Raw genomic sequence first — 23273 nt, forward strand, 5'->3', positions numbered from 1 at the left:
CACACACAGGCCATGCATACATATACACTGTTTTGTATGTACTGCATGACTGCACAAATACTGTTCTGAAAATCACATAAAGCCAGAGAATCTTCCGAGGCCGAATGAAGTGCTGCGTTTGAACACAAGTGAGTTTAACAGGAACTGATGAATCTGACTAGACCCGCACAGATCACTGAGCACACAGACAGGATTAGGAACTAGTGGTCATGTGAAAATACTTATAATTCCCTCTGTAAGGCTCAGAAACCTGAGCAGCTCATTATCGCTCACCTTTTGTCCTGAAGGGCCATCGAGGCCTGGTTCTCCTATAGGGCCAGTCAATCCCTGAGAAACAACACAGAGAGGAAATGTTACATTATTACCCCTTACAAGAGTAAACGATGACAGACTTTAATTGAAAAGGGGGTTTTTAGGGGATGGTTTGTTGCATGAATGTTTTTCATTAAAATGCAACTTTCACTTTGTAAGCAGAACTTACAATTTACATGATTACACAATTAACCACAGCATTTGATGCCTAAACAAAGACACCCGTCGGTCATTCAACAACCTTCGAAAACCTTCCGTCTCAGATCCGAGTGGATGTTTTCTTGACCCCTACTTCCATTTTCACAGGGAATCCACTTTAATTAAGTCCAGGCTTCGGGTGTCCATGCTTAAACAAAAACCCTGTTGTCTTTTAGGCAGACTTCTTTCCTGTGGTCTTTGCTTCGGTCCGGCATGAGAAATTCCCTGCATTTTTGACCCATCTAAGAGTGCCCGCCCACCATCGACTGAACTCTTTGACACTGAGGTTCGTTTTCCCATAAAAGACTATGTCAGTTTTAACATGTTATGGAGAGAATCCATAAGATTTTTAATGTGATTCCTTACATCGTTTCCAGGTAATCCAGGAAGTCCTGCAGAACCAGGTTTTCCAGTATCTCCATCAGGACCCTTCGGGTACATACAACAGTGTGAGATACAACATAACTCCTAAATATAAATATAGCAGATTATAATATCAATGTTTGACACAGAAAGCTATATTTACAGTCAAACCCTCTTCACCGGGATCACCTCTCTCCCCCTGCAAGAAACACACACTTTTATCTCTTCCTTTATGCATACTGTTATTTTAAATTATGCTGTTCACATTTTAATAAATCAACTCACAGCAATGCCATCTATTCCGGCCACACCGGGAGGACCAGGAGATCCGGCACCAGCCCTCTGTTCAAAAATAGTAAGTAAACTGTGCTGTCATATTCCTATGACATGTTTTTAGATGCACTGAGGTTATGCAATATGAATAGTCTGTAAAACATATAGTGCAAATCAAGACTAAGCAAACAAAACAGTTTTAAGTTTAGGCAAGCATTTCAAACACCTGCCATGCAACAGGTGTGCAGTTGTTTCTTACAACATATGCACTGTACAAATGCAAAAATGCAATGCAGCCTATAATATTTTACAGCACACTTTCTTTCTTTCTTTCTCTTTACATATTTGATGCTGAACTTCAAGCGCTCACCTTAAACTCTGCCTCGGTTATCTGAAAGGAAAAGAACAAAGAAGGGTTGCATTTACCTGCGCCGTGCAGATGATGGTTATCTCCAACAAAATCAGTAAAAAGGGCCCGCGCACACCTGTAGCGCGAGCCATGATTTCCCCAAAGACACAGAAGCCCCTGTTTTCACAAATCAGTTGGGCTGACGGATCCCCTGACCAAGAAACCCAACTAAATCCCCCTTTCAACTATCTGAACTCAAGGGAGACCATAACCACAGAGTGCTCATGCATATTCATGAGGTGGTTTGTTCTGGGTCTGCGATTGGAGGACAGCGGGACAGTGAGAGGAGGAGTCCGGCACACATTCGAATAGACGGCGGGACATTTTACTAGATGGTGACATTTGACCTCTGTTAACAAACACTAAATGATCTTTTGGGAGACAGAAAGGGAATGCTGGAAAATAGCAGAGCTGTAACATTACATTCCGGTTGCTTTCGTTTCTTAGATGAAAATTGAGATGTTAGACAAGTCTCACCGGTCTGCTTGCTGGAAGGTCACCGCATACGTCTCTCTGCGGGACGTTTAAGTCGCAGTGAATCAGCATCGACTGCAGCTCAAACTGAAAGAACAGACAAACAACGATCAAAAAGCATCATTGTAATGTGAGTCAGTGGGGTGTATTGAATTGTTTATCATTGGCTTATGTTATGTTTATTGTTCAAAAAGAGATTGATTCGTTTTTGGCACAAGAAAACGAGCTGTTTTATACTGCACTTTTTGTTTTGGCAGAACAATGAATTTAAATGAGTTTAGAGGACTGAGCTCATAATATGTACATATATCATTTGGTGACACTTAATTTAAAAGTTACACACAAATGTTACTGATCATTGCTTTGAGGGAGACACAAACCTCATGTCTGTCAGTATAAAGACACACTAAGATACAGACATTCCCTTATACACTATATTGTTCAGAAGTTTGGGGTCAGTAAGTTTTTGAAAGAAATTCATTACTTTTATTCAGCAATGAGGCATTAAATTGATCAAAAGTGACAGTAAAAGCATTCATATTTCTATTTCAAACAAATGCTGTTCTTTTAAACTCTCTTCATCAAAGAATCCTGAAACAAAATGTATCCAGCAGCACAATTTTGTCAACATTGATAGTTATAAGAAATGTTTCTTGAGCACCAAATAAGCATTTTAGAATGATTTATGAAGGATAATGTGACACTGAAGACTGGAGTAATGGCTGTTGTTACTGTATTTTTTATTTTAAAAAATCGTAACGACCCCAAACTTTTGAACAGTAGTGTAAATGTAATAAGACACCACATTATTTTGAATAGGGTAAAAAAAATTTTTTTAAATCACACTTCCCCAGATTGATTACATTAGGAATTGGTTTTCGAAATGTTATGTTTAAATATTAAACATTTCCAGAACAGAAATCTGAACACTGGATAAAACCAGGTTCAAAATTCATGTTTTATTTTGTTGACATATTAAAGGTTTTACTTAAGGGATATGGTATGGTATCATATGATATGATAGGATAAATACATAACAACATGCATAAATTGTAATGTGGACTCGTGCATTTTCTGTAAAGCTGCTTTGAAAAGTTGTGTATTGTGAAAAGCGCTATACAAATAAATATGAATTGAATTGATAGGATAGGATAGGGATAAAACGTAATATTTTAGTGTACGTAAGTTCTATTAAAGTGGAGAAAAAAGTAATTTTGAGAAAACGGACTTTGAATCTGCATTGTAATTTGAAATCTACAGATACAAACAGATAACGAGGAATTAAAACACTTAAAAGTGTATCCTGGACAAATCTGAAACAACACAATAAGAAATGTAAAATAGCCACAAATATCAAAATTGACCAGTGCATTAAAACGTCTTTGCCTGTAGTGTCTCGCCTTAATGTTGCTTAAAAGTTTGTGGACTTTATGTGGTTATGCTGTAATGCATCAACCGCACAAACCTGTAAATAATAAGTTTCAGCAACACATTAATGTCTCCCTAAAGATCTTTATGATATAAAAGTTCTTAACTGGACAGCTCTGATTAGACCAAAAGTAAGAGAGAGGTCGATGTTTGGTTTTGTCTAATAAAACAACGTCTCAAATTTCGATGCGAGAATCAGATATTTTATGCAGGTCCGCTGTTGGACTAGAACCTCACTGCTAGAATTCCCACATATCTGCTGAAATGTATTTGTCAGAATCCAAATTCCATTTAAAGAGACAGTCTGTTGCAGAGCCTTTAAACAGCCTTCGAACTCACCTCTCGCAATGACCTCAAGAAGAACTTGATGTTTTGGACATATAGAAGTATCATTATATTCTTTAAACTGCCTTTACACAATATCACAGTTTCCCCAACTGATACCAAACCAGTATGGAAGAAATGCAAACACATAAAAAGACTTGTATTTGTGTAAATACAGATAACAAAGAAAGGTTTAATTTGATTCTCACCGGCACAGCTATTGCTGAATTGTCCTTCAGTTTTCCAATATGTGTGAATCCATCTAGGTTTACTTGTCCTCTTGGTGCCAGCTGCTGTGAATCTGTTGCCATACAATCTGTTATGAGACTCGCAGAGCCTTTTTTGACAAGCAGTAAAATGTTGTGCCACTGAGAATTGAAGAGGAGTGTTTGGTAAGGGAATAAAGCTATCATCCCTCTGTTCTCCTGGGTTCTGTATGAGAACTCCACAGACAGGGCCTCCCCGTTGAGTCTGACGGCGAGCTGTTCCTTTCCATTCAGATCTTGCATTTGCCACATATTCCAGCTCTTATGCAGTGTATCGCCACTCATCCGATATGTTGCAGAAAATGCAAATTCCTCAGGCAGCCCCATGGGAAATTCAGATCTGATTCAAGGATGGAATAGCAAAACTCATTTAGACCTGATTACGAACAGAAATTATATACTTATGTAGTCAGTAAAGTAAGTTACATATTTTACAATATTTAAATAACTTATTAGCATGGTTACTATCTACAAAACAGTAGGTACAGTCATTTTGAAACATACCATGATACTGAATGAGTATTGTATTCATGTGTATCTTACTTTAAAGTATTTCAAAGAATACTGTATGAAAAATATATAGCCAAATCTTCAAAAGAGAAAAAAAAATCAAAAATAAATAACCTGGTTTGTGTTAATAATGTCATTTTAATTCAGCACCATGGACAGAGGAAGTTCCATCCGTAACCAGAAGATGTCGCCATATGCCAACAGTTCAAGTCATTCTCATGAGTTTCCTTGGTTAGACCACTATCAAAGCCTAAATGAATAGGCAGCGGTCATGTGGTAGGCTATAGGAGCTTTCAGAAAACTCCCATCAAGCTCCACCACCAGTTTCATTTGCAAATGAAAGGATACAGATATTAAGCCCCCTGACCTGACTGAAGTCAATAATTGTATCCCTTAAAACTCATCTTTGATCACCAACATTACATATTTAAACAAAATAACTTGAATGTAACTTTGCTACACCATTGCTTCATTTGTATACGGAAATATGAATATGCTAATTAGCACCGCTTCCACTCATTCACACCTGCTCAGAGTTTCACTTGGCCAACGGAGGTAACATTAGGCTAAACGCTGGCACAATGGTATCGCTCTTTACAACGTCGGACACATAGGGCCCTATTTTAACGATCTGAAACGCAAGTGTCAAAGCGCAAAGCGCAAGTAACTTTGTGGGCGGGTCTCGGCGCTGTTGCTATTTTCCCGGCGGGATAAATGACTCTTGCGCCAGGCGCAAATCTAAAATGGGTTGGTCTGAAGTAGCTTCATTATTCATAGGTGTGGTTTGGGCGTAACGTGAAATAAACCAATCAGAGCGTCATCTCACAATCCCTTTAAGAGCAGATGCGCTTTTTCCATAGCGGATTGCTATTGTAACGGCGGATTTGCCAGGCGCGCGCCAGCGGTTCACAGCCAAGGAGAGCAACGCTCTCGTCACGGCCGTAAAAGAGAGAAGTTACATTGAAATGGAGAAACCCACCCAAATTAACTTCGGTTAATTTGGGTAAATGTGTAAGCTAGATGTATGCTTTTATAATAAATTGTTTATCTATCTATCTATCTATCTATCTATCTATCTATCTATCTATCTATCTATCTATCTATCTATCTATCTATCTATCGTAATAATGTATGATTTGCAAAAATGAAAACTGCTGCTTCTGTGTAGATGAGAGAATCAAAGTGCGCGTTGTGCACACGCTACATTGATTATGGCCAAGCATGCGCCCTTAAAATAGCATATGAATAACATGCGCAACGCGCCACTGACTTTAAACTATTTTTTCCTGGTTAGTGGCGCAATTGTTTTCTAAACCTGCAAAATAGCAAGAAGGACCGTTTGCGCCGGAACACGCCTCCTCTTTGCGCTGAACCGCCCCCGGGAGCGCAAGTGTATTTCTTAGTTAACCGACGTGCTTCTGTGGAGGGAAAAGTCCGCTTTGCGCGGGTGCAAAATAGGAATGATACATGCATCGGTGTACAAAGTCACTTGCGCTGGGTGCAAGATAGGGCCCATACACTGTAACGATAACGGTAATTAATATGCCTTTTGCTTGACTATTAATCAGCTATTAATGTGTTGCTAATGTTACACAAACCATGTTCCCATTCACCATCTCAGAGTCAGACAGCTGCCTATTAACAGCAGCATTCTTAAACGCTTTGAACAACTTCGAATGTCAGTGGAGAAAGGGACTAGGCTACTTGATCATAACATCATATAGATCATACTCTGGTTATTGTTAAATTTACCCAAATTTTCAAACAGAAAAATGTACTGGGTTAACCTGGATTCTCTTGCGACTCCCCTGCTAGTTCGCTGTTAAAAGCCCGCCGGCACTGTGTCCTGATTGGTTACAAGGTTTGTGACATCAGAAACACCAGCGATTTCAAACCGCGTTTTTGAGACTCTTTAGATCACTGCAGTTTTAAAGAAAAAATGCTCAGCAATAGTGTTGACCTGTGAATTTGCACATTGTTAATATTAAAGCATATTAAAAACACCACAAAGACCACAACATTAAAAACTTGATTTTCACCACACAAAAACAGACATCATTACAAGTGGTTATAAGAATTACACAAATCAACACAATGCTAAAACATTTTGTTTTCATGAAAAATACAGCGTTATTAGTCGTTTCCGCGGATCCGTGTGAATGGGGATCGTTTTGATAACGTCATCTGTACAGCACATCATTGTCGTGTATTTCATATTTGATTATCTTTACAGAGTCACTGAACGGATGAATCAACACTGAACTGACCTCAGCTGAACAATGACAGAATGAGAGCTGCTTTACAGCAGAACTGAACTTTGTTTGCATCATTGAAACATTATTTTCCTGTTTATCCATGTAAAGTTTATCCATGCTTTGAAACAATCGCTATATATATATATATATATATATATATATATATATATATATATATATATATATATATATATATATATATATAGGCTAAGTGTAAAGGTGATTGGCAGAATGAGTATGGTAACTCATTCATTCACATACAGTATAAAACCTGTCTAATTGAATCATTTTCTCAATTGATTCGTTCAACAACACTGATTAATTGAGGAAGGCCACTGTGTTGATTAGGTTGATTATTTTGATTATGACTTTTTTCATTGGAGGAGCAAAAATAGTAAATGGCAATATTTTACAACTTAGATGGAGTCTACACTTTGTTATACAAAAATATAACACAACAGAAAGTTGTTCCAAGTTCCAACCTTTTGCAATATTTACTTGCCCTTTCTTATAAAACAGACATGTTCAAATATAGCTCTCGCCATATTGAATATGCTGACAATCCCAATAATTATAGTTTCCACACAAAAGTAGTTTATTTAGAGCACTAAAGCATCTTTGGTCTCCATTAGAAGTAGAACAGGTAGAATAACCTGTAGTTTTCTCACTGTCAGAGGTGTGTACCTGGTGTTAATCCTGAAGTTGAACTCTGGGCCAATCTTATATGCTACATGTTGAGATGTCGTTCCAGGCACCTTCCTCACCATCCCTCTCCTGGCCATTTCAGCGATGTTGAACTGAGTCATTATGTAAAATCCTATGGGATATCAAAGAGACTGAAGTTAAAGAATAGCACATTTAGTCCAAATGTACGGTATATGTGCTGTTTTTGAGATGTTTACCCGGAAACAAGCCATTCCCATCTTTGGTCTGAGGACACACACTTTGGTCTGTCTGAAGGTGGCTCATGCTGGAAAATGGCATGACTTTGAAGAAAATGACATTATTGTTAAATATCAAGTAAAACCCTTTTCCCGCATCTTTTATTGCTTCACCCATTCTTTCTTTTTATTTCTTGACTCTTCCTCTCTGTGTTTGATGAACACACATTGCTTGTGGGAAATCTGTGTTGACTGTGTGAACAACACAATCACACCGTGTTTGAAAAGCTGCGCTCCTCTTTGAGTTCAAGCATTTTATTGTTTTCAAGCCTGAATTCTTATTTGATCCAAAAACAAGAAATCACTGATATTACTAAATCATTAAAGGCACTTACCATGCGCATGAAGACCAGTGGAGATGCATTGTTTGATCACAATACACAACAAGTAGAGACAAACTTCCCTAGAAATAAAAGTTGAGTTGTTTGTAATTGAGATTGTATATATAATGTGTGTATATAGTATGCATAAAATGAAACATTACATGAATTTTTTTTTTGGAAATACCCAATAAAGAAAATGAGATAATAAAGGGGAAAAAAACAGGAAGAATGCATGCATTACCTCGAGATCATTTTTCCTGATTCCCACAGATGTTCGTCTCATGCAGGAGGCCTCTGATCTGAGAAGCCCACCCAGATCTCACCAAACCAACTAACTGAACATGATCTGCAGCTGACCAGTGAGGTGAGGAACAGCTGACAACCCAAACACATGATGGTGCTGATCATAGTCATGGAGGAGGGAGCTGCTCCTTTAGTTCCTTTAATGACCAACAAACAGGTAAAGTGTCACTTCTTGGACTTTTATAATACATTGATTAATCTAATGACTAGGACTCATCAGATTAGTTTCATATTCCCAGAGTTGTTGTTTCATTAAGGCTCATTTCGGCATATCGGCATATGCCAAAATCTACAGATGTAATGACAAATTTTATATTTTTCAAATGCACATTTGAAAACATGAGTTTTTAAATTTTTAAAAAAACGTATACATACATACATAAATACATATACATACATATATATATATATAAGCAAATTTGCAAAAAAAAGATTAAATTATTGAGGAATGAGGTTCTACAAATATATATATATATATATATATTTGGAGAACCTCATTCCTCATTCATCAATAATTGAATCTGTTTTTGTGCCACTTGCATTTGGAGACTAGTGTCTGGAAAACACTTCTCAATCACTTGCTTTGAAACACAGCAGTTCCCTTGGTAACATCCACTGTGAATACAAAGTCACAGATGTCTCAGATGAGGATGGAAAATTTCCTGTGTTGGTCCAGTCTTACAATTCTCCTGCAGAGGTACAAATAAGACTGTTTGTGATATATATCTTCTTATCTAATCTAGAGTTGTGTCTTCATCTGATGCACTGACAATACTTACAGTAAAAAAAAAAAAAAAATTTAAAAACATATATATATATATATATATATATATAATTGATAACTGAAGAGGAGATCTGTTCAATAATTTATGACTACAAAAAATTAAATATTAATTTTGAACTTGCATCCAAGAGACATTTTTTTAATGCATAACTGAATGCAAGTTCTGCCTCTTCTGCTGACAATAATATTTAACAATATTATCTTAAACTTTATCCTCCTGACCATGGCATCTGATTATGATTGCCTTGATTCCCAATAGTGCTTTATTCTTCCAGTCAAATTAAAGAATTCATCAAGAGTCATTACAAACAATAAAATTATAAAGTATGAACACAATTATTTGTGCTGTTCCAGAATTTCATTTTAAACCGTCTTAAATATGCTTATAGTTCATATTGCATTAACCAGAGAGAGAGAGAGAGACATATGGCAACATGTATGGCGTATACCCGCAGGCTCATTCAAGAACTTATGCCTTTTCTTTTTTGGACAGTTATTATTCTTCATTGGTAGGGGTGTAACGATTCGTTTTAACAACGATTCGATTCGATTCGCGATTCATGGTTGTCGATACGATTCAAGGACGATATTGGTTCATTTAGAACGATACGATCCGAAACGATTCAGTGACCTGAAATCGATTCAGTGACTTTTTAGCCAAAAATTCTTGTAAGGGAATCAGGTATCAATTAATTATGGATATAAACAAACAAGTAAACAACAATTAATGTAAAATGCATTCATATTTTATTTTAATAAGTAGGACTGAATGATTATGACAAAAATGATAATTGTCGATTATTCCCTTGAATTTGTAATTGTGATTATTAATTACGATTATCACAACATTGAATGATGTTTTGAATAGTTTGGCCATGGGACCCACATTTCCCCATGGTCATCAAGCCGCGACCCACCTTTTTAGGAATTATATAAGCCTATTATAATACATTTGTTTACTCAAAAATTGTTGACACACAAGTTCTGTCCCCCTTTACTTAACATACAAAAAAAAATAAAAAAAATTCGAAATTATATAGCCATATTTGAGCAGAATTCATAGAAAGGACGGAGACGCAGAAATAAAGTGCTTTTTAACTGAGCTCTGTGCTCTGCATAAAAGAAAAATTACAGTTGAGCCACTGTCCAGAAATTGTTACAACTGTATGCAAGTGACCGTGGCACCGCTCTGAGAAAAAAGGGAGTAATTAGGCTGGGAAAGCTGAGACAGACAAAGGCACATCAAATAAAAACTCTTACAAGAAATCATTTTTGAATCAGTGTTATTAAAATTTTAATGGATGATAAAAAAAAAATTGATGACAGAAAAAAAAAAAAAAAAAAAAATCAAGATTATTTCCCGAAATTGGCTTTGTCGGCTATTTGGCCATCTTCCGGACTAGATGAGAATGATTTTCAAGAGGCATTAAAACTAACCAAAGGTATTAAGAATAACTTCTGGTTAGAAAAAGAGTTCATAGATAATGAAGGACAGAGACAGGAGTTAACAGACCAAGGGAAGAATGAGCTTTTGAAAAAATGTACAGGGATAACAAATTTTAACCAGGTTGAACGAAAGTGGCCCTTAGTGGATTGGCGTGATGTGATAAAAAAAAAAAACAGATAACTCTTGAAGCCCTGCGACCACATTTGAACAAATTTAATCTTCCAAAAACAGTTCTTTTGAACCCACAGCTCACAGCCATCGAAATAAAGATAGATCCAATATGGATTCCATATGAAAAGGAAGGAAAGGAGGAATTTGCCTAGAGAATTGAAAGTGGCAACCATTCTGAGAAATGTAAAGGTGAGTTTGTGCATTAGGTCAGTGAAATGGGAGAGTGACACAATCTTTAAAGTCGGACAGGGAGGAGAAATCAGACCAGCACAGGTAGATAATTGGACACTGGAAAAACTGGTGGTAAGTGGTACTTTTGAGGAGCAACCCCAACTATACCAGTCATATGTTGGTAGAAATTCATGAAAAAGACAGAAGTGCAGTCAGTTGTCAAAAAAGAGCAGTCAGTAACAACTGAGAATGTTGCAACGATGGACAAATAGGAGGGGCAGGAGAGGAAACGGGGAGACAAATCTTAAACAAAAATAATAATAATTAGAAATAATTCGGCTTTGCCTCTTCATTGTTACAAGAAAAAATAAAGTAAAAGTGTGTGTGTGTGCGCGTAAAATGCACAGATTAGGACTATTTGAAAAAGAATGATATTAATTGAAAAAGAGAAACTAGAATTATGAAAGAATACTTGTTTCTCTCTCATATAGCAAAAGTAAATGGTGACTGTGATATGAGAAAGAGAGGCAGAAAGGAGGGGCTGCCTCTGACAGAGCAGCCTGGTCTCATTGTTAATACGTAGTATTATACGTAATTTTCAAAGATAGAAAACGTACGTTTTATACGTTTGGATAGATGCTGAAACGTATGATATGGACGTATCTGCAACAATTAAACGTAACATTATTACTTTTTTACAGCTACAAAACGTTAAATATTTACGAATCTTTCATATCATTAAGATATCTGTATAATTTACCTTTTACCGTTTTATAGATAAATGGAAGATCCCTTAACCCTCCCAAACCTAAACATAACGTTACCCATTTTATAACTTACAGAATATAAAAAGGATAAAACGTACAGAGATGTGTAGGGAAATGGCAATTTTATTAACAATATAGCATTAAAAGATTTTTTTTTGCAGCTAATCCTACTCCTACCCCTAAACCTACCCATAACAATTTCTTAAAACTACATAGGCTACAATTATGAAGAAAAACAACATAACGTTACGTGTAATCACAATAATTTATTTATTGCGAAAATGTCAAAACCGGTACCAAAAGTCGTTCACATGACGATGTGTTGCAGTCACAGTCCTCTCTTTCAGTATATAATAGTTTTGAATGAGGTATCGAGCAGAATTTAAGTTATTAATCCATGAAAATGTTCATTTTCTCTGTGTGAAGGCGCGCGCGCTTCTCCATTTCAAATGTAGTTTACCGACTGCGATACGGCATGTCGCAATCTGTGGCGAGAGCCAATGAGCGTTTGATATCACTGCCGTAATTTTTGAATTTGAATTCATCATCACGAGCGCGGGACAGTTACGGACTGCGCTGCTGTGATAGCCTGTGAAATGAAGATGAAGATCACTCAATGGATAAAGGGCTGCATTTGGATCTCTTTCTTGCAAACGTATGGATTCTAAAGATTTGGATTATATCAAGCTAATAAAATGTATGACTTTTGTGAATTTATGTTGGGTTTTGGTGTATTATTGTTTTATTGGAGAAAACGCATTTTGTGTCTCACTGTAAATAAACTAGCTGCTAAATATTACAAAATGGTTAAACGATTAAATAAGGTATTTTAAAGTGTATTCTTGTTTAACTGCATGTAGGCTAACGTTAATCCTCCGAAACGAGTTTGCAGCAGAAAGCACGAACAGAGCGAAATGTTATTAGCCTATTTCTTGAGTAAACTGCATTTAATAAATGCGACTGAAAACGTAGGCTAATTGATAAGACATTTGAATGCAACAGAGTCAAAACATTAATGCCACGATTTTAATATGTATAAATAAGAATACGTACAAATATGTACGTCGGTAGAGTTGGTCATACGTAAATAATTTACGTTTTTGTGCTTTTAATACGTAAATATTTTACGTTTTAGTGCTGTAAATACGTCAGTATTATACGTTTCTGTGTGTATAAAACGTAAGTAAATGTACGTATGGTAGAATTACACTTTACGTAAAAATACACACGTATTCTCATGAGATCACGTTGCAGCGAGAGAGGGTGAGACTGCATGTGTGTGTGTGTGTGTGAGTAAGGAAAGGAGGGAGACAGAGAGAAAGAGTTCACCTTTCCTGGTTCTGACTAGCATTTAAACCAGAAAGTGAGTAACCATTTTCAACATACACTTTGAACAACACTTTGAGAGATTTTATTTGTAACTGTCATCCCCACCAGTGGACCTGTAATAGAGGAACTGCATTTTTAAAATACCTGAGAAAGACTAATCAAATATCTTAATAAATGTCTGACCACCAATGTCTGAAAACTAGTTAAGAATAGATGCAAGCTGGGGTTAGTAAGGTATACTAAAAAGGAGTGAAACACACTGATAATAATTAAGATTATAATGGCATCAACACCTGTAGAGATACCAAGATCAAAATATTAATTTTGCAGAGATACTATAGGACAACCCTCCAAAAATGGGGAAAGAAGCCTAAAAACAAAATGACCAGCTGAGGGATAATTAGATGTGGCTATGTGCAGAGATACTGAAACATTTGTAAAAAAAACAACAACAACAAAAAAAACATTCATAACCGGTTTACTAAGAGATCAAGTAAGATTGGTGAAATCTGCTAATCCAGTCAGAATTAAAAGTAGACTAATTTCACAAATACCAGGAAAACACCAATAAAAGTAATTGATAAGAAATTAACCTGAAAGAAAATATAAAAATTGCTTAAATGTTAGTTGATCGGTCTATGGGGGAGTTAAATTAATAAGCAGGCCTAACAGGGATTGATATGGAGGATTGTGCAAACTGGTGGCCATCAAAAACACTGGAGTTTTCTCCTTAGTATAAGTGGTTTGTGTAGTTCCCAGAGGAAAATCAACTTATTTTCAAAAAAAGGTTTATAGAAATATCTGACATTTAGAGATAAAATATTTATATATAGAGAGACATGCTTGATGTGGGTATGACTGACCTGTTATATAAAGACGTAGCCTATGATGTTTGCATCTTGTTGTCCCTGAGACAGTTTTAAATTTGAGCCATTGCAGAAATTGAGATCTTTGGACTGCGTTACTTAAAATAACTTGTGCATTGTGTTGAATGAGCAGGATTGGGTGACCAAGCTAAACAGACATTTTTAACAGCCATACTGTATTATACACATTTCACAGTAATGAGACTCATTGACTTAATCCTAAAATGCTTGGGATCGATATAACGAGTGATAAAAATACTATATATGTGACTGAAAATAAGGCAACTTAGACAGATTAAAAGGCTGCTATTTTCTGCATACTGCAAAGAAGAAAAATGCTTGCTCTTTTCTGCAAAGAAGAACTTGCTTTATTAAAATTACATGGGAAAACTGCTGTTATCAACCAGATGAGACTTCTGAAATTAAGGGACAATTGAAAGAGTTGGTTGAAGAATTTATAAAGGATGAATTTGATTAATGCGGATTTCTGAGTGTTCAATTTCCAGATGACACCAGACAGCTTTTGGGACGGCTGCCTCAACATAAACAACAGCAACTGGACTGTGCAACAAGTGAGAGCAAGAAACATAAGGACACGGCTTCAGAGAAAATAAGAGGCGTTTGGTTGGTGGGCCTTCATCCCCCCTGAAAGAGGAAGCTGAAACTTCTGAGGGACTGGTATGGACAAAGACTGTGTTGATGCAGAAACAACCAAGAAAAACATTCTGCCATCATGCAAAATTGCCTCCTCCGTGGCTTGGCCAAAAGCCAGACTGAGGAGAGGCAGAGAGACAACAGCATCCAGAGTCAAACCACTATGTCCCAACATGACACCAGACCCTTGAACGCCAACAAAGACTGACAGATCAAATGCATTGGATGAGGAGGGAAACACTCAGACAGCAGCTCAACCAGTTCAACTGATCGCTGGTCCAAGCAGAAGGACTTCATCCTTTACTAAGTGGGCACAGGTGATGCATTTTCAATGATCACTATAGATTATTGATTATTCACTGGTCCAATAGCAGTTCTCTGTATTCTGTGACGCTGACACTCTCTATTTGCTTTCTTTCAATAGACATTAGTCCAGCTGAAAGCATTAAAAAAAATTGGGAGGGGAAGTGTTTGCATGACTCAGTGATTAACTACAACTGACGCTGAACTTAGCATAGTGAGGGACTACTGCATTAACCAACTAGGGTAAATGTTGTCCATTGAACAGAGAGCTTTTGGGCTCCGCTTTCAAGACAGAGCTGATATAAGCTTGAGTGATACTGAGCTTTCTATCAAAAAAAAAAAAAAAGAGGACATAATATGTTCAACGACAAAAAATATGCATGATAAAGCTATGGTGCTGGTCACTCCATCTTGGTCAATAATACATTTTTTTTAGGTTTAGAAATAAAAATAGTAACTACACGAATTACAAACACGTGATATCACAAATGCTGTCATTACCAGGGATTACACGATGTTAATATTGTTGGTCATGAATTCGAGATTATGCTAAAATCTCCAGTCATTTAAAAAAGCATCTCATAAGCAACAGAAGAAAAGATTTTGAAGATAAATTAAATTAACAGATGAATGACAAATCAGATAAGAGAAATTGATAATGGTTCTTTCAAACAACAGCATGTCCAGACCTACCAGAAATGTTTATCTATTAGATATTGAAAAATGTGGGGTTTATGACAGCAGTGTTTAACACAATCAAATGGCAACTGATATCGACCAGCTGTGTTATTCAAAACATTTAGACACTGTCACATGGGGAATGACACATTGCCTACATTCAGTAGCTTTTGTCATCAGAGTTGTGTTACCAATTTACAATTGGTCGTATTCACACCTTGACATTTAGAATAGATAACTGAATATAAAATTAAGTCTATATCATTAGTCAAGAAGGCATAAGCAAAACCCTCAACTTCAGACTATTGGACAAATGAGGTATTAAAAGACAAATAATTACACTAGCAACCCTTTTTACAATTTTAATTTCAGATGCGCATGGTTTTGACCATTGTTTTTAGAAAAATAAAATTAGAAAAAAGAAAAAAAAGACAAAGATTCACAAAATAATGTCAGAAAAGGAACAGCAACTCCAATAGGCTCTATCCCAGTTCCAGAAGGACCCTTCAAACATCTAGTGATGGATTATGAGGACATGATAAGATCAGTAAGAGGAAAAAGATACAGATACAGTTTTCATTGATACACACTAAAAAAAAATGGTTCTTCAGCGGTTCTTCAGGGGTTCTTTGCGGTGGTTAAGGTGCTATATAGCACCACTACCATTTAAAGAACCTGTTAAGCCCAGTTTGGTTCTTCAGCGGTTCTTTAGCGGTTCTTTGGGGTGGTTAAGGTGCTATATGGCACCATTACCATACAAAAAACCTGTTAAGCACCTACAGTTATTTAAAGGCTCTCTTAGTCTCTTAGTTTAGTTGGTGATAGGATTAGAAAAACGACATTAAAATATAGTGATTTTCCTGAATACAAGTCCCGCCTATATATATTCCAGGGCCCCCACACAAGACTTTTTGACCACAGAAAAAATTTGTGTGGATGTGAAGTCAGATATATAGCCTACTGAAATTATGTCACAAACTTCAATAAAAAGCTATATTCATATATTAACTGCTTCTTGTTATTTGTGTAGGCCTAGTCAAATAATTAGGCTAAGCAAATGAGTGACGAGAGAAGTTATGTTTAAAAACGTGTTTAAATTTATACTTACACAATTTGAAAATGTGTCAAGAACTTGTTGTTGATTTCTGTCATTTTGAAAGTAAAAAAAAAAAATCATAATAAATAAATATATACTTAAATAAAAACGTACGCGCCGATTAGTGTGCACTGTGCATGTCAGGTGCACGTGAGCGAGCACGAGCGCGAGCGCCGCATTCCTCAAAGAAAATTAAGTGCCATATAGTACCAAAAGAGGTTCCCCTATTATTACGAGCCAAAGAACCACTGTTGGGTACTGTTGAGCACCATTTTTGTTGAAGCAATTATAAACAACCAAGGTGCTATATGGCACCTCTTATGGTTCTACATAGCACCATTTGACAAAGGTGCTGTATAGCACCTTTAAAGATAGGTGCTATATGGCACTTAAAGTGGTTCCCCTATGATTACAAGCCAATGAACCACTTTTAGTGCTATTTAGCACCATTTTTGTTTAGAGTGTAGATTTAGCATATGGGTCGAAGCAGAACCCTCAGCAGACCAAGGAGCAGAAACTGATACAAATTTTAACCAAAGAAGTCATCCCAAGATTTGGCATACCATCTCAGATTAGCTCTGACAGTCAACAGAACAATTAAGACTAAGATCAAGCAATGGATGCTTAGGCCATCAGCTAAAATACACCAGCAAAATGACATGACAAAACAGACAAGCTCTGAATTGGCTACTGGCAGAAAAAGGAGGGGTATGTGTGATGTTTGGAATTGACTGTTGCACCTTTATTCCAAATAATACAGCCTCTGATGGAGCTTTTACTAGGGCCATGAAGAAGCTGAAGGATCTGAGACAAGAAATAGCTGAAAATGCGGGGAGAGACAGACACGTTGGATACTGGTTTGACTCTGTATTTGGGTCTTGGAAAGAATGGTTCATTAAGGTGGGAATAATAATAGCTGTGGCTGTTGTTGTTATTTTTCTTTTGTTGTTCTGTTGTGTTGTGCCTTTTCTCAGATCCATGCTAGCCAACATGGCCGCCAAGCAGATGATTAATGTGTCAGTCAAACCATCTGGAGTTGACATCGGGTGCACAGACTCAAGAGTGTACCCAATTGGGCCAGGACTGGACGAGCTAGACGACTTCCTGTTAGGAGTTCTGGTGATGGAGTAAGGAATGGGGTACCTTGTTACTTTTGATTTCTAACAGTTTGATTCTGTTTTTGATAGAGAGGGAGGTAGCCACACTGTGTATTTTATTTTGGGGGTAAAATTAGACAGATCATTAGAACATGAGTAGAGTAGGGAGTTAGTTAGAGGGGTTTTAATTGTTTCTTTGATTTTTATAAAGGACCCCTTCCTGAGTGTTTTCTTTTTTTACATATAATCACACTAACTGTCACAAATATTAATATGTGTATTTGAGGGGACGATATAAGGTTTGAAGCAGGTCATTGCCCGTGGTACGAGGTAATGCAACCAGATATAAAGGGAAAAGATAAGAATGTTTTTACTATTTTTATCACTTACTAATCACCATACTCACTATAAAAGAGTTATTTGAATATTTTAAAGCTTTTATGAATCAAAAGTAAAGTTTGTGCATCAGACTACTGGTAGATGTTTTTGCAGGGTAAAACAGATAAATTAATTACAAGCGCGGTCGCCAATTGCCCGGACCAGCAAGGGCAGACTCAACTGGTGGTTTAAAAACCCGCTGTCTGCTCCAACACCAGATAGTGCCCAGGGCACCTCTGGCAACGATGGAGCAACCCAGATAGCACTCCAGGCCACCGGAAGCGCCTGTGCAGGTCCTCTGGCACCGTGGGATAATCCTAACTCCAAGTCTGTACACTGAGATATATTGATTATGCTGAAAACAATCTTAATTTTAAGTCTATACACTGAGATATGTTGATTATGCTGAAAAATCAAATGTTTGAAGTAATCTATCCCTTCAAGATTGATAATAGAAAAGGAAGGTGGGATCTTTTACTCCACTCTAGTCAAGTGGGGGCGGAGATGTTTGGTCTCACTATTCTTCCAGGGTGTACCTTCGTGAGTGGGCCTATTGATAAGAAAGATGGATGGTCTATACTGGCCGTGATTGATAGATAACAGAGAGAGGCTTATTCATGTAGATACATTCTGGGACAGAAATGAAGGTGGGACTAGGATTAGTCCCAAAGGGGGGACATGTTGGAGAATTTTCTCTTGATTCATGTCTAAGTATGATGCAATGAAAAATGACAAGCATGAAAAAATAGGTCTGAAAAGGATGAGAGAATGGAAAAATACCCAGTATGCAAGGTGTCAAAATACTGTACTGTATGAAACAAAGCACCATTATGTGAGGTTTGACCAATAGAGAAGACATCTCTAACTGTGTCAGGGTCACCAGGCGTGACAGAGGGGAAGAGATAGATATGAGGGTGCCCATTGGGCATCTAGCGATAAGAAAAAGTATAAGTCATGAACACTGGCCATTGTAACCTCAGATGTCCGGATGGCCAGCCGGCTTCTCACTTTGTTGCTTGTCAATAAAGTTAATTCTTTTGACCTGGAACCTCGACTCTGAGAAACTTCTTTGAGGCCTGAACCAAAAAGAACTATGAATTTGCCACAACACTTCACAAATGCTTTGCTGCATACCTCGGTTGTAACGAGTGGTTATTTCAGTCAAAGTTCTTCTATCAGCTTGAATCAGTCGGCCCATTCTCCTCTGACCTCTAGCATCAACAAGCATTCTGACATTCAGTTTGGAGTTCAGGAGATTGTCTTGACCAGGACCACACCCCTAAATGCATTGAAGCAACTGCCATGTGATTGGTTGATTAGATAATTGCATTAATGAGAAATTGAACAGGTGTTCCTAATAATCCTTTAGGTGAGTGTATTTTCAAAATAATAATAAAAAAAAAAATCTATCATAATACTTATATAATAAATATAATATTTATCATAAAACCAATTTCCAAGTAAAACCGTATTTTTTAATTATTATTAAGATATTATATTTATTATATTAATATAATATATCATAAAACAAATTTCTAAGTAAAGCTATATACATATATTGTAATTATTATTAAAATATTATATGAATTATTATTAAAATATTTCAAAATAAAAAATACATTGGATATTAAAAAATATATATAATCATAAAATTATTAAATACATTATATTTGGACGTAGTAACATGTACAGTATACACTCACACAAAATGAGTTACAATCAACTGATTTCACCAGTCCGTATTTTAATGCTGTGAAAATCCCACTCCCCCTGGAAAACCCATTAATGCAGTTACAATCAAATGCTTTTGTCACCACAAAATCTCTAAACCAAGATGTGACGGGCAGTAGTGTGGTGAGTCTATGACCTTATACACCTGTGCTGGAGAGGGGAGTGCGATTTCACCAGTCCGTATTTTAATGCTGTGAAAATCCCACTCCCCCTGGAAAACCTATCTTGTTTTTTAGCAGTATTTTTTTATTTAAAAAAAAAAGGGCACCTGACCACAAAGCAATTGCTCCAGCTATTTTAATTGTATATCCATAAGCTATATAAGATGTACAAGTGAAAGAATAAATGAAATAAATAATGCTTTTTGGGGCCCTAATGTGCTGGAAAATAACTATTAATAAAAAAAAAATGTCTAAGGTTTCTTTACATTCTTAGCTTTAAGTGTCAATTATCACTAATCATTTGTTTTATTTCAATTTTTAAGACGCAGTTAAGCAAAAAACAATCAAGCAAAAAGACAGGTATTTGCCTCATATATATACAATATGCATTTGATGAATTAAAGCCTATCTTCGTGAAAAAAATATTATTATTTTTAATGACATTCATGTGCAATGGGGAGAGTAATACAATATTTTTCTATGAACCACGGTGAGGGGGATGGGGGGAGGGGGGTATGGTACGACCGTTTGATCAATGATTCTAGGTGGTCTTGGAAATGATTGGCTGGAGTTTTTCGAGTCCTGCCTGTTCCACAAATGATTAAATTGCTCAATTTTAATTTCAGTGCTTCTAACTCAGTGTAGGATTTCAAGTGATTTTGAAAAAATGGCCAAAAAAGAGAATTACATACCCCACCTTTAAGTGAAATTAACAGTTTTGTTTTGATAGCTGGAAGCTTTATTCCTTACCCGTCGAAGTTTATAGTTTAAATTGATCTGCCATGTTTTTTTGTTTGTTTGTTTCACTTTGTTTGTTTGTGTGTTTTTTTTCTTTTATCCACACTAGTTCACTTTCTGTTAATTTATTTAAGTGTAGGCAAAGCGTCATGCAGGATCTGGGTGCTTGCTGTGTCGAAAAATCGAAAAAACGGATATATGGCAAAGGAAGTGCATTTAAACTCGCTTGCGCGTGCACGCGAAGGGAAGTGCGATTTGTCCGGGGAGTCGGATTTCGGTACAACACCTGTGCCCTCTAATAGACTAGACGGATTTCAGAAAAATGGCCTTCTATAAGAAGTGAGGAGCATTTATGGGTACAAGTCGGGAACCGGCCTACCTTACATATTTCAAGGGTGCTGAGTCCCCAAAAAAATGGTACCCAAGCGAAATTTTTAGTTTTTTACCTTCTAATTTCCATATCAAAATGGCCGCCAAATTGCCTATCTTGCTCAGTCGTTGGACCATTTTCTCCTAGTTTTTTTGTAAGTAGGCAATCAAGATGAGGAAATTAAGTTTCTAGATCGATAGTCAAGGGTCACAGCAAAGATATAATGGAGGCTCACTGCCTTATGTATATATATGCAAAATACCAACTTTTAAGGTGAAATTAAGCATTATTTGTGTCATTTTTTAAGGCCGACATACATATTCAATCAATATCACTCTTAAATGTTCCCAGTGTATATATGATATGTGATGTATTCCATATTCCATAATAATTAAGAAAAACACCATTGCAAGTTGTCTGAGATTTCATTTTTTTATGCAAATTAAGCATTTGTTCTCTAAATTCTAAGACGGGAAAAACCCAGGTGAATAGGGAAAAAAACACCATGAAACTTCCCTTGAACAGATCTACAGATCACATCTTGTTTCTGTATATTTTCTTTCATGTTTGTAGCTTAATTGCTTTGCTTTTTTCTGTTAGATTTTTAGTTCTGTAGTTCACTCCCTCTAAAAATAGTTTTTGGTAAATAGTTTTTATACCTTTCTAGTTTGCTTGTGTGCCATTTGTCTTTGGAATTTCATTTTGATTAGTATTTCTTTCTGCAGTCCTTTCCAAGTTCTTTGGTTACCCCTTGCTTTGGTATACTTGAGGACTACAACTCCACATTTAAACAAGGACATTGGTCATCACTCTGACATGCACACATTGCAGTGCATAACAGCCCTGATTTTCGGCATTCGCACTGGCGTGTTGTGCATTGTTTTTTACAGGTACACAGGATCATTTCCAGGCAACTTTCAGGTATTGGATTCTGTGACATAAGAATGGGCTGTAGTCCTGAACCGCCATGTTTCCATCCCATGTCCAAGGGTGAAGGAAGCTCAGGTGTGGCATAGTGAGCATTTCTCCAAACCATTGCCTGGTAGTGTACTCTCAGCAGATGGAAGTGGAGCGCATCGCTTGTCGCCGGCATTGCTTCTGGTTTACCTGTCCTGGAGAAAAGTATATGCCTTGCTGCATCAACAGAGTCTGTTTTATGCACATCATATATTCTGCAGACAAAAGCCCCTGAAGATCTTTGAGTCTCCTCCGTGAGATCACCAATTCCGAGGTTGCTGAGCAATTGATGGTGCATTTTCCAGACTTTCCACAATGTACTTTTGGTGTGACTTGCAATGTATGATGTGGTATCACAACCAGTTAGTGCATGAAATGCTACAAGGCTTGGTGCTGAATCCTTTGGCAGTTTGTTAAAAACAGCATCAATGGGTATATATTGTGGCTTCCTTGTGGTACCAGACAACAGCCAGAGTTTTTTACATGCTACGTGCGGGAAATGGGAAACCAGAATCACAAGCACATCAGTGTCTCTAGATGACACGACTACTGTGTCTGACTGGCAGTGCACTGCATATAATACCAATCGGGTATCTGCCTCTTCGTGTGTGGCTCTCAGATGAGTCAGGTTGGTTGTTGCTTTCGATGACCTGCGTTTCTTTGTCTCTGAACCCACCAGCAAAAACTATCTCTTTATCATCTGGTGTCTGAGCACCTAGTTCTTCAGAGAGTAGATTGGCAAGATCAGCTTTGTTGTCAGGGAGGGACAGGAAGTTGGTCCAGTTTTTCGGAAGATGCACATCACGACCCTCAACAAGTCGTCTGATTGGTTGAGCTGCTTTTGTGCGTCGTGTCCTGGTAGCACCCTTGATGGTCTCTTCTCTGTATCTGTCAAACACAACGTCTATCCGTTTATAGGAACATCCTGCTTTCAATACTGCTCTGACAAATGTGTCAACCAAATCTCCAAATGTTACTGCTTTGTCTGGCTTTCCTAGGGCAACCACCAGTGCCTGTCCATCTATGATGAGGCAAGATTACATGTCGGGAAGTTCAATAGCCTCAGGACAGACTATGTCTTCTGATAACTTATTTACCAATACAGACTTGTTTCCAGTGTGAAGGGTCCCATTCATTTCAGCAAGGGATATGGGAACTGGCAGAAGCTCGTATTTTAGGACAGCTGGTAAGTCAAC

The 23273-nt window shown here is 37.1% G+C and overlaps 1 protein-coding gene across 3 annotated transcripts in view; it reads right to left on the reverse strand.

Annotated features, from left to right (window-relative positions):
• The window catches only part of col9a1b (collagen, type IX, alpha 1b), a 122980-nt gene that overhangs the window by 22022 nt on the left and 77685 nt on the right, over positions 1 to 23273 (reverse strand). Inside the window, exons 2-12 of one of the 3 annotated variants that reach the window (XM_082154424.1) lie at positions 8318 to 8516; positions 8089 to 8156; positions 7715 to 7798; positions 7497 to 7629; positions 3991 to 4387; positions 2033 to 2116; positions 1517 to 1537; positions 1159 to 1215; positions 1037 to 1072; positions 877 to 939; positions 274 to 327 (exon numbers count right to left, since the gene is read on the reverse strand). In XM_082154424.1, coding sequence (XP_082010550.1) covers positions 274 to 327; positions 877 to 939; positions 1037 to 1072; positions 1159 to 1215; positions 1517 to 1537; positions 2033 to 2116; positions 3991 to 4387; positions 7497 to 7629; positions 7715 to 7798; positions 8089 to 8156; positions 8318 to 8328 — 1008 coding nt within the window. In that variant the 5' untranslated portion in view covers positions 8329 to 8516. Of the gene's footprint in view, positions 1 to 273; positions 328 to 876; positions 940 to 1036; positions 1073 to 1158; positions 1216 to 1516; positions 1538 to 1572; positions 1819 to 2032; positions 2117 to 3990; positions 4388 to 7496; positions 7649 to 7714; positions 7799 to 8088; positions 8157 to 8317; positions 8517 to 23273 lie in introns of those variants that run through there. The other 2 variants (XM_082154425.1, XM_082154426.1) reach the window with 2 other exon arrangements.

The sequence above is a fragment of the Leuciscus leuciscus genome, assembly GCF_965113295.1.
Source record: "Leuciscus leuciscus genome assembly, chromosome: 22".
Classification (NCBI taxonomy): domain Eukaryota; kingdom Metazoa; phylum Chordata; class Actinopteri; order Cypriniformes; family Leuciscidae; genus Leuciscus; species Leuciscus leuciscus.